This window comes from Cygnus atratus, chromosome 14 (assembly GCF_013377495.2).
Source record: "Cygnus atratus isolate AKBS03 ecotype Queensland, Australia chromosome 14, CAtr_DNAZoo_HiC_assembly, whole genome shotgun sequence".
NCBI classification, from domain to species: domain Eukaryota; kingdom Metazoa; phylum Chordata; class Aves; order Anseriformes; family Anatidae; genus Cygnus; species Cygnus atratus.
The window spans coordinates 5,725,387-5,737,397 of record NC_066375.1 but is presented as its reverse complement, the minus strand read 5'-3'; the positions used below and the strand labels follow the sequence as shown (position 1 = coordinate 5,737,397).

The following is a 12,011-nucleotide window of genomic DNA, read 5'->3' as shown; positions in this document are numbered from 1 at the left end:
TGCTCTGGCCAAAAATTGAGCCCGCAGTTAGGATGCTTCGTTTTCCAGCTGGACCAGCTCATGGCTGTGGCGGGCCATGGGATGGCACGCATGCTGGCACAGCGTGGGGAGTGCTCTGCACGTTTTGGGATAGTAAACATTTAATAAACAACCGAGGGCCTAGCAGTAAGACACCCACGGAGTCAGCATCCTCCTCCCCCAGCTGTTCATTGTCTACCCTTGAAACGTCCTGCAGCCCCCCCGCGCTGTGCCATCGCAGCATCTGTGCTGCCTCGCAGCGGAGCCGATCTGCTGAAATAATGCTTTTGCTGAAATAATGCTGGCACGGGGCTGGCGAGCGTGTAACCGAGGCCTCGTGGCTCTGCTTCGGTCCCTGTGGGTGTGAGCAGGGAGCAGCCGAGTGACCGCAGGCTGCTGCTCCGAGCAGGGGCTGCTTGGGAGCACTGCCCCGGCTGTGCTTCTGGGGCAGGTTTTCTGCAAGGAGAGGAGAAGAGAGAAGGGTTTTCTGCACTCCTTTTCTGAAGCTGGCCAGTGTGGCTTTGTGGGAGGGGGTGTCAGCAGTATTTGATAACCCTTTCTTGTGTTTTCTTGGCGGCTGAATGAGAAGAGGGAGAAGCAGGTCTTCCTCATCTCTTAGCAGAATGTTTTTCTTCCCAGGAATTATCCTAGCCTATAAAATGAAACAAGAGACCTCAGATAGCATCAACACTTATAGCTGGTCTGTGTGTGCTATTTAATGGCAGTGTCTTGTTTTTTCTCCGGAGAGAAGGAAATGCACCCCATTAAGTGCTCATGTCACGAGCCTGCACCCCGGGGGATAAATATTTCAAATATTAATGCTGAGTAATTTTTAAAAGGTTCGGTACGAGTTTTATTTTAAGCATTCTGCAAATTATTTAAGACCACTAAAACAAAATGCAATTCAGATCAGCTCATCCCGTGATCAGTATGTGATGATTTGAAAATCTGCTTCTTCCCACAAGCACCATTGTGCATCTGATCAGGCATTGGTACAATGGGGAAATTGTAATCTGCTTCTGCGTGTCTGTAGGTAGACACGATGTACAATTTACATAGGCAGTGAGTGAAGGGAACACTTTAAATATCCTTTCACTCTAATACAGTTGTATGCATTGCAAATGAGTTACTCTTTTGGAAAAAAGAAGTAAAACCTGACTTGCATTGAAGTTCGCTGCTATTAACATAAATGGAGCCAGGGACTCCAGCCAGAACTTCTGTGATTTCCTTGATATCTCTGCGACTTAGTACAGCACTTTAACTTTTCCATATGTGTTCTCTGATTTATAACACAGCAGTACTTTATTTTGCTCTAGTAAAACTCTTTCATATGCTCAGCTGTGCCAAAAGCTTCATATGTTATTGATTAAACAAACTCCCCGTGTTCCAGGATTTGGGCTGTTGTGAGGCTGGTGGTAACTTCAGCGGAGCGATGACTGCTATGGTCATTTTTGACGGGAGCTGGGGAAGTGCCCCATCAACCAGTTATCAACCAGTTAGCCTCCAGTTTGCGGAGAGGAGCTGCTTTTCTCACCCCTACGCCCGCACCTTGCTGGTCCATCAGCTCCCCGCGGCTCGTGGTCATCTGTGGGGGGACACGATGATGTTGTTGGCTTGTAGTGATGCTGGGAGGAGGATTAACAGGAATTTCATCTCGACTCCTTCACAGGCAATTAGCGACAGCTGCTGCTAGAGAAAGAGCGTGATGATTAACACAGTGACCTTTGCAAAGATCAGCTTGCCTTCTTGGAGGCATTCCTGTCGGATGGACTTGTGAGGGAAGCAGAGCTGTTAGCGCTGCGGCACGGAGCGGAGTGCGTGGGTGCTTTGGGTTTCGGTGGAGCAAGGCTTGTGCTTCATTAATAACACAATTAGGTTGTAATAAACAGGGGTTTCCTGTTAGACTGCGAGGCATTTGCTGTGTCTCAGGTTTTTCTGTTTCTTTAAAGCACTAAGGATCGGCCTTACCAGCACCCACAGCAACACAGTCCTGTGCGCTCGGACATCAGCTCTTCCCTTGGGGTTGTTTCAGCTCACGGGGTTTTACTCACTGGCTTTAGCACTTGTGAGAACAAGGCAAAAGGGAAAGAAATGCACTTCTGTACCCAAGTGTGCTGTGTCCCCTTAAAAATCCTGTAGAGCTGCAATTTTTTTGAGGTTTAATGACCCCTGATTTCTGTAATGCCTTATTTTGTTCACTTTCAGCATGTTTTTATTCCCCAGTCAAATAAAAAGTATTAAAAAAACCAATAAGAACAAAGCCTTCGCTTTCCATTCGAGAGAAAATGCTTCGAAAGCTCTATTTGTGCTACGCAGGTAAATAATCAGATTGTTGATGAATTAGCTTCACTTTGAAGAATAAAGCTGCGGTGTTGCTAATTAAGTTGTGATACAGGAGGAGAGACGTGGAAGTTTGGGGCAGTTTCGGGATGAAGGGCACTGCCAAACCAGGGGAGCACAGGACGTGGCGACGATGCACCCGCGCTGCTCGCTGCCCCATCTCCTGATGCCTCAGTGCTTGCTGCATCTTCCAGCTCTCCAGCCTTGTTTAAATTCCCAGTTTCTGTGTTTTTCCGTGGCAGCGAGTTCAGAGAGATAATACGCTTTTTCTGCATAAGACTTTTCCTTTTATCAGTTTGAAATTAACAATATTTGAATCAAATGGCCGCTTATTCCTGTATTTTGAGACAAGAAGAATAGAAGTCTGTGATATATTTTCATTATATCACTATTTTATATGCTTTTCATCATGAGCCATATTATGCCCATTGCTACATGAATAATCTCATATATTTTCTTTCCTCACAGAGCAGGGCTTTTTCAGCCCTTTGATCATTTTCATCACCCTCTTCTAAAGCCCCTTTTAAGTCCGTAATAATACTCTTTTTCAGATGAGGTGAAGACTATTCTGGGATTAGGCAGCATCATTTTAATAATGTTATAATCTTCATACTATTATTTTCCGTCCCGTTCACCAAGCAGACCAACATCTCTGCCTCCCTCGCCATCCCCTTTTCCCCCCGGATTGCCGCAGAGCAGCACCAAGACACTCTGATGCTCTGGTCTCCTTCCGAGTTAATGTTGTTAATTAAGAACCCTGTGAAAAATACATTGATTCCCCTCTCCTCCTTGATTAATATTTATCAATCAGCTTTCGTGTCAATTTGCCATTCCGTTGCCTTTGCTCCTGGTCACTTGGTTGGTCTTGGGCTTTGACAAACTTATCTCTGTGTCACCTCTATATTTTGCTACCTTGCAAATTCATCTCTTTTTCCAGATCCTTACTAAATCTATGAGACAGTGGTTTTAATACCAAACCCTGTGGCGTCCTCTTGAACCTTTTGCTATGATGAAAATTTACTATTTAATACCGTGTTCTTTCTCTTTTGATCAACGGCAGTATTTGCCCTCTTTCCTTCTCCCCCTTCGCTGTTTTGCAGCAAAACGAGTTGCCATCTGATGGGTCTGCCTCGTTAAATCCCTCGGACAGGTTGATAAACTCCCAGACAAATGCAGGACTGGTTTCTTCTGCAGAAGCTGATGCTGGCTTATGCCTTCTGGGGATTTCCTCCTTGTCACTGCTTTTGTTTGTGGTGTGGCAAAACCCCGGGGGACCCGTGCTGATCGGGGAGCGTTTTATCTCCTTCAGCATGGCTCACCCACTGAGCTGGGCTGCGGGAGCAGTGCCCGAAATCTGCCCTGCTGGTGCCCGAGAGCAGTCTGATGGCTTCTGGTGCCTCCCCTGCCATCTGACGTGGTGTAGGCACAGGTGATGGGCCCGTCCCTGGTGGTTTGTTAGTGCTGAATTTCTCTATTTTGCTCTTGGTGCCTGCATCCCCCCGGGGCTCCACAGGCAGCACCAGGGCTTTGTGCATTTTAGAAACTCTGGTTTTCTTTCATCCCATACTGTGTTTTTGATCACCTCTTTGGCCACCCCTGACCACCGCGGTGACTCTGGCTTTCTCCATCAGTGACCGTGGCAGCACCGTCACGCATGACACGTTTGCTTTGAGCTGGGGACCCCTGTGCTGCCTCCTTTCTTCCCCATCCCCTGCCCTGCCTGCCTCTCTCTGCACCTACAGCTGTTTTCCCAATAATAATGAGCTTTCTAGTGCTGCTAAGGACTCTGCTTTCTATGGTACTTTGTGTCTTGGTGTTAACCACAAATTATAACAATGCTAATGGAAAATGAATAAAGAAACTTGAAGTGTATTTTTATAAGCAGTGGCTAGAAAATATCTGTTGTGACTCAGTACCCCGGTGGTTTGGTGCAGTGATGTTCTGTCAGATAATGGTTGTTGAAGGAAGCAAGTAAAGCACCTGCATTTGCTGTGTGACAATGCTGGGATGCTCTTTCTGATTACCACAACGAAGCCAGGACCTGCCTGCCTGCCCTGCCAGGGATGGGCAGGGCTATGGCAGCACTGAGCGGCCACAGAGCTTGGCAGAAAGCCTGCATGGGACCCCGGGCTGTTTGCAACCATGGGAGCCTTTTGGGATGTTCATCCTGCCCTTCCTGGTCCCTCCTGCCCTTCCTGGTTCCACCTGGCAGATACAGCTCCCAGAAATCTGGCCCCGACGGTGTTTGCTTTGTCCCAGCGGGTGCATATATCCTAAGCTGTCAAAATATTTATGGTTTTAAAAGACGAGCTTGAGGCTGCAAATATCAGCCTGCTGGCCCATGGAGCAGGAGGCCTCTCTCTGCAAGTGGGATTTCAACACCTTGCTCATCATGCACGAGCACAGCTGGTGTTTCTTAAGACCTGAAGGACAAGACCTGCTCGATCTCATCCTGCCCAGCAGGGGCAGAGACTTTTGGGGGTATTTTGGCTGCTGAGCTCTCCTATCTTTTTCCTTCCCTGCTACTAAACTAAGGTTTTTTACCGTCTCTATTTGTGGGCTGTCACAGCTGTCACCTGCAGTTCCACACAGCCCAGCAGTCCCTGCCTTGCGGCTGTTGGGATTGCTTTGGGATTCTGTTGATGACACGTCTCTAAAGTTGGTTTCTTCCTTTCACAGCCAAACAAGCAAATGGCAAAATTTAGCTTTTGATGGTATGAAATGTTTATGGTGGAGTTATTGCTGATGGCTGGGTAGCTGTGCAAGGGCTGTCCCAGCTGTGTGCCGCAGCAGGACCAACCTTTTGCACATCTCAGCAGCTGAACCGAATTCACTGATGCGGCACAGTCACTCCTGATACCCGTTTTAACGGTCCGGTGAAATTCCATTAGCAAACACCTAACGAATGTTGCGGTTCAGTCAGGGCAGTCCAGAGCGTGATGTGTGGAGCGGTGCCAGCATTATATAAATCATTAAACATCAAAACGTAAAATCGACAATCATCACCTGGGGCTGAGGGCGCCTGCACCTCGCTCCAAATGAGGTTGGGATGCTCGCTGTGCTCGATAACGTCTATGGAGAAAGTTTAGCTTTCTGCTCTCACTCCCCCTGTGTTGTGACTGACTGCACTTGCTTTTGGCTGCTTTGCCCCTGGAAACTCTGGTGTTTGTGTTGATCGCAGCACTCGCAGCAGAAGGGTCAAACTGCACCGTTGCGCTCTCGAATCCAAGATTTTATAAACAGATTAGAGGCCTGGGAGTTGTTTTTAGTTTTTAAGCAAAGTCTCTCAAAAGCCTTCCTAATGAGAGGCAAATCCAGCTAGCAGAGGCGGTGCGCTGGCTTCGGGACAGGCTGAGCGGGAGAGAGGGAGCTGCCCAGCACAGCCCTGCCAGCAGAGGTTATCTGCACACAACAAAAGCACGGGCAAGTGCTCCTGAAATGTGGGTGTACGGAGAACGTGCCACCCGCTCCCCGGGAAGCTGAACGCCATTTGAGAGACAGAACACAGGATTATAGGACTCTTGACTATATATATGTGTGTCCACATGGATGAATGACCCTGAGATTTCAGAGTGGGGGCTTTGGTGGCATTGGCCTGATTTTGTGCCCATCTGCTGTTTTAGGCTCAGATTAGGTCTTTTGCTTTGACTCAAAAACTGGAAGTGGATAAGCAGGGTGGATGCAGGCATCCCAGCCCTTCCCTCTGCTGGCAAACCCGCTTCACCTCATTGTCACTTCAGTAAGAGCAAAGCCACAACATTCTTCTCTCCCTTTGTGCTAAGCAAGTGCCTCTCGGATGGACTGAAACCTTTGAGAAGCCCACAGCAGATCAGCTGGGGGCCCCCGCATCAAAAACAAACCTTGGCAGCTGCTGCCGGGCACAGATGGGGAGAGATAACGGAGCTGAGGGAGAAGCCGATGCTTGGTCGGCACGATGCTCAGCCGGTGTGGGGCTTGGTTGGCCTGATGCTCAGCCAGACTCCCAGCTCTGTCCTGCAGGCTCCCACCTAACGCTGAATTTCTATCTTTATTAAAGCAGTGTATTTTAAGCCCGAAGCAATGTGTTATCTCTCAGGAAAACACAAGATGAGTCTTTTTTTTAATACAGTTACAGCAAGGAGTTTCTGTCCTGCAACACTTGTTGTCAGGATATTTTAAGAGCTCTACCCTCTTGTGCTGGGAGGGACTACAGTAAATACGGAGACAGTGAGCCTTGCTGCTTGGAAAGGTCAGGAAAGGCTCTGTGCTGAACTGCCACTACCTGAAAGATTTGTTCAGCCTAATTAGCAGCAAATCGCTTCTGCGTCCAGCCTGACTTGCAGATGTGGGAGCCGGCTTCGCCCCTGCCCCCTGCTGCCCTCGGTGGTTTTTCAGGGCCCTCCCTGGGTTAGCAGTTGAGGGGCATGCAAGGAAAGCAGGCTTGTATCTTCGTGTCATCGCAGCCTCACGAGTGTGAAATGGCGTTACTGGAAAGTCGTGAGGAGCTGCACGCCCATCTCGGGCTTTGTCTCAGGCTGTTCAAGCCGTCACCGTAACTGGTCACGATCGATCAGCTTTTAAATTTCATGAAATTTTAATTAAAGAATGGAAAGCCTACTAAGACATCATAGGACAAGAGCACTGGAAACAAATACAATTTCACTTCCAACCATTAGCTGGAAAAGCAGCAAATGGTTGACTGCACATCACCATCACAGCCTAATGAAAAGTACAGCTCTTGGCTTCAGCGGGCAGGTCGTTAGTGCCTGAATAATCAGTGACATTTCCCTTCTCGGTCTGACACAAATGAAGTGCAGTGCTCTGGAAGAAGCCATTAAGCACAAAGCCCTGCGTTCTGCTCCAGGTACTGCAGAACGAGGCCTGATGCCTGCAGCGGGGACTCGCCCGCAGCCGCACAGCCCTAACCCTAAACCCAGGTGTGCCGAGATCCCGAGGCTTGGTGCTGCCACGTGTGACTCTGCCCTTTCTCCCTGCCACAACACAAAGCGAGGTTTGCTCCTCATAGATGCAGCTACTAAAAGATATGTGTTTGAAAACCTCTCATCTGGACAATGTGGGAGCTTAGAGGTAAATGCTTACATCTGAGAGCTAGCACCAGGTAAAGAGCGTGTTCATTGTGCGGTGAATTCAAAGCCCGACGCCCTCCTGTGAATTCCTGTGGAAGCCCCTGATGCTGGGTGTTAACCTGTGTTTCTACAAATCCTCCAGCGACTTAGAAAATAATGCAGAAAAGCCCGAAGGTTGACAGGAGACCCGGTGCCTTGCATGGCCTTGCTGCGTGGGGCGAAGCAGTGAGTCCCCAAGGTTGTCTGGGGGGAAGGGACCCCATGGGGGGCGTTTGTTGTAGGCAAAAGCATTAGAGAGCGCTTGACTCAGAACGTTGTTGTCTTGGAAACTCTGTGCTTTGGAGCTGTGTATTGTTTGATCTTCAAAACGCACTTTTTTTATTTGCTTATGGACCCCAAAATAGAAAATGTTGATGCAGTCAGTGTATCTTTTTTCAATGGCTCTGGTTTATATTTAGCCCCATGCTGGAAGCTCCGGTGCAGTATTTTTGGTCGTGTTAGCTGTCCTGGCTGTGTTTGGGCTTTGGTTCTAATATTCGATGGATTAACATGTTTTGGTGTAGTTCTGTGAGCTATAACCTTACTGAAAACACATGAACAACCACAGATAAATGTGTGTGTTTACTAAGTACACAAGTCTCATTAATAATGTGGTAAAAGTGACCCAGGAAAGTTCATTAATCGGTAACCAATTCCACTCCCAGCCATTGTACAGTTGGTTCCGGCTGAAGGCACTCAGTAGTTTTGTTGTTTAAAAAGGGCGTGCCGATAAGATGTTGTCTTGAAATAAAATCTTTATTGCCCTATCAAAAGTTACTTGTTTATTTATATTACATTGTTACGCTTCTTTAAGGTGTGTATCTGAACACTTGAATTTATAGAAGCACCCCAGCTGCTATTGCCACATGATATTCTGTATTTTGGTTCGCTTAGGGGAGCTACAATGACCGTAATTAGTTTTGTCCTTTAGGATCCCTTTGGGACTCTGCTCCGAGGCAGTGCTGGCAGGTCCCCACGTCAGGCTGGGCACCAGGCTTTTTGTGTCCAGCTCTGCTCCTTAGGCAGTTCTCCCCGTCCAGCCATGCTACAAAACCCAGGTCGTTTTCCAGCTGGCATCACCAGCTGTTCACATGTGCCATAGGAGGGATGCCACTGCTCAAAGCCATGGCATCTTCTCGTCACGCTTGCTTGCGTTTGCCCCCCACATGGCAAGGAACTTGATGGTGGGAGAAGGATCGGGCCTACACACGTGCACTAGACATGGACCTCGTCTGTCCAGCCCCTGTCAGGCCATCATATTGCATCCATCTGCTTCCTGGGCAGCTCAGTAAAGTGAAAGGCGTTTCTGGCTGGTTTTCTGTCTGCAGAAGACCACTGGGGTCTGCCTCAGCAGCCTGAGGCGGGTGTTCCTGGGGGGCTGTGGCCGTGCAGCATCCCCCTTGCCAGTACTTCTCCCCCCATCACTTGGTGTTGTGCAGGCCCTCGCCTGCTTCCAGCCCGCAGCACTGAGCCACGGGGCCCTGTGGGGTTTTGGGGCACCGAGTGCTTCTTTCACCATAAAAGAGGACAGCAAGCACGTTCTCTCTCACCACAGGCAGAATATGTATTCAGGGCTTGCATGAAGACGGGGAGGGCTGAATGAAAACCTGTGGGGTTTCTGTGGGCACGGGAGCAGCTGTCTGTCTGTCCACTCTGTGGACAAGACCTCTCAGTATGCCAGGAGCTGCTTGCGCCTGCCATTCCTATGGTCAGGAGCATCCCTTCCACAGCCGCTACAACCAAGCACTTAAAAGCCTCTCGAGCCAGCCTTGGTGGCTTGTTCTCCCTGGAGATGCCCCGTGCCATCTGGAGAAAGCCCCCGCGATGCTGCTGCCTTCGTCCCAGTTATTCATGCTGGGCCATCTGCAGCAGCCGTGTCTGTGGTGCAGCTGAGCACGTGGTGCTAGCTCCCTCCCCGCGAGCCCAAGGTTTGGCTTCTGCTCACCCTGCTGATAAACTGCCCTTTGAAACAGGCCTTGCGAGGGAATTTTAGGGTCTTTTCTGTGGCAAGGAAAGCATGGGGATGCGGTGCTGTGTGGCCACGGCCCTATCTGCCACAGCTTCAGGGTTGGTGTGCAGAGGTCCCCAGTTGTGTCCTCTCTTGGAGACCAGCTCTCATCTCGTGCCCAGAGCTTTTGCTCTTAAACTCTTATTTTTGCACCACAAGGGAACCCAAGCAAGGTGCAAGGCAATTGAAAATATTTATATTCCTTGTTTTTATCATGGTTTTACCAGGTCAGCGACACCAGTACTTCCAGTTCTTTTTCACTTGACTCCTGGTCCCCACTGCTTGCTACAGCAGTTGCCTTCTCACACACACAAAGTGCTGGAGCTGCAGAGGGGCACAGTATTGCTCTTAAAATTAATGCCAGCAGCATGTGTAGCAAAGAAGAACTAACTTGCAGCATGTTTTTTGCTGCATGCTTTGGTCACATAGTATCAGGTCATAGTTCTATATGACCCAGGAACTGAACTTAAAGAGAAAAACAGAAATAGCTTTTGTGGTTCTGTAACTTCGTGGAGGTAGGGAAGGGATGAATGCTTTTGCTTTTGCAGCTTGAAACCCTTCAGAGCACAGAGGAGAAAACTCTTCTCTTTCTCATCCGCAGGCGACGTTGTGGATATCTATCAGCGGGAGTTTCTGGCTCTCCGGGACCGACTTCATGCAGCCGAGCAGGAGAGCCTGAAGCGCTCAAAGGAGCTGAACCTGGTCCTGGAGGAGATCAAGCGAGCCATCTCGGAGAAGCAGGCCCTACGGGATATCAACCGGACCTGGAGCAGCTTATCTGGTGAATAACAGGAGCTGAGGATCTCGGGATGTTTTGAAGGTTGCTAGAGAGAAGGTAGAGAGGTGCGCGTGCGTGCAGGGCTGCAGGTAGGACGGTGCTCTTCTCCCTCCTGGCACCAGCAAATTGTGGGGCTCAGAGGGCTTGATATGTTCTTTATTTTTATTATTTAATGCAATGGACTTGGGAACTCTTAAACTCCTGTTTAATTACAGGTGCATATGCATCATTAAACATTGAGATTTGCCTCTGCCAGTGATTTTTGCCAACTTGCTTGCTTATAGTTTTTTGTTTTTTTCTTGCAAGTCATACATACCGTTTCCTATGGCTGTACTGAATCCATATGGAAAATGGGTATCTGAAGACAGGGGAGAGGAAGGAGTTAGACTGGCTGAGCACCCCTTGCCAATTTATTTGTTCATTTTTTTTAAGTTGCTCAGTTGAAGAAAATTGGATCTCTCCAGAAAGATCTGATTTGGCCTTCAGTTGATCTTCATTCTCCCCTTTCCTTCCCAAATATTTTGGGACTTCTCTAAGGCTCTCATGGCTCCAGCTGAACTTTAATTGGGTTTGTGGTAGTGTGTTAAAGGTTGGCCTGATTTTTTTATAACCCAGCAGTAGTCTCAGGTGGCCAGGCTGCTCTAAAAAGGCTATTTGCCTTGCAGTCTCTTCCTACATACGGTTCCTTGCGTATTGATTCCCTTTTCCTTTTTAAGACGAAACCAAGTTAAAACTGTGGAATATCACCAACAAGAATGTGCTGCACCTTCCCACCATCTTCCATCATTTGCCACATTTGCTGTCAAAGGAGAACAGTCTGCAGCCAGCCGTGCATGTGGGACAGGGGCGCACTGGAGGTAAATGGGAATTAGTGCTGCTTCTGGTGCTCTTCCTCTCAGCTGGTGCCTGTCCCTGCCCTTTCCTCTGGGCCTGGCTGCGGTGCGGAGCTGAGCAGGACTGGAGGAACGGCTGCATGCATCATGCAAGCTTCCTTGGTGCAGCGGCACATGGGGTGGGTAAGCCATGTAGCCTCTGCGAGCCAGGATGTCTGGAGGATGTCTGTGCTCTTGAAATGTTCTCAGTGCTTCTCTCAGACGTTTTTTGCTGCTTTCCATCTCCAGAGCGCTCTGGGCTTTGCCTATAAGGGGGTCAGATGAGAGCACAGTTTGCAGTGCATTTTGTGGAGACTCTAACCTGTCTTAGGAGACAAATCCCACCTGGAGTAGGACTTTGGTTCCCAGGCAATTCACCCCCCAACTCCCAAATCCCAACACAAAGCCAAGCAGCCAACTGATCCCTCCTAAACTGAGGTGCTTCTGGCCATGGGAGGGAGTTGGAGAACAAGGGTGGTCTTGAAGTTACCGTCATGGTCTGGAAAGGCCCTTGGGAGGGGAGGGATTTGGGGCATTTCTTAAGGCATCGGTCTTTGGGGGAGAAAAGAAGGAATCTGATTCCTTTCTATTTTTCATAAAGCAGTACAAAACCAAGATTGCTGGCTGAATGGGCTCACCCCGAGTTAGGCATAACTAGGCTGCTCATGGCCGTGAACACCTTGACACTCCCATGCCCCACGTTTCCAAAATTAAGCCTCAGCAAGGCTGCTGGTGCAGGAGAGCCCTTGGCCGACCACCCCTGCAGATGCTTGCAGAGGCCGGGCAGAGCGTGGACAGCAGGTCCCAGCTGTCCTGGAAGCATCTGGCCGCAATGGGTGCCCTGCCAGCCGGGAGCAGCAGCCGGGTGCTGCTGGTCAGTACTGGGCTGG

At 49.2% G+C, this 12,011-nt stretch overlaps 1 protein-coding gene across 3 annotated transcripts in view; it reads left to right on the top strand.

Annotated features, from left to right (window-relative positions):
- MGAT4B (alpha-1,3-mannosyl-glycoprotein 4-beta-N-acetylglucosaminyltransferase B) overlaps nt 1–12,011 on the top strand; it is a 47,191-nt gene that overhangs the window by 22,331 nt on the left and 12,849 nt on the right. For all 3 annotated transcript variants that reach the window (XM_035570925.2, XM_035570924.2, XM_035570926.2), the window contains 2 exons: nt 10,073–10,252; nt 10,966–11,106. In XM_035570925.2, the coding sequence (XP_035426818.1) occupies nt 10,073–10,252; nt 10,966–11,106 (321 nt within the window). The remainder of the gene's footprint in view (nt 1–10,072; nt 10,253–10,965; nt 11,107–12,011) is intronic.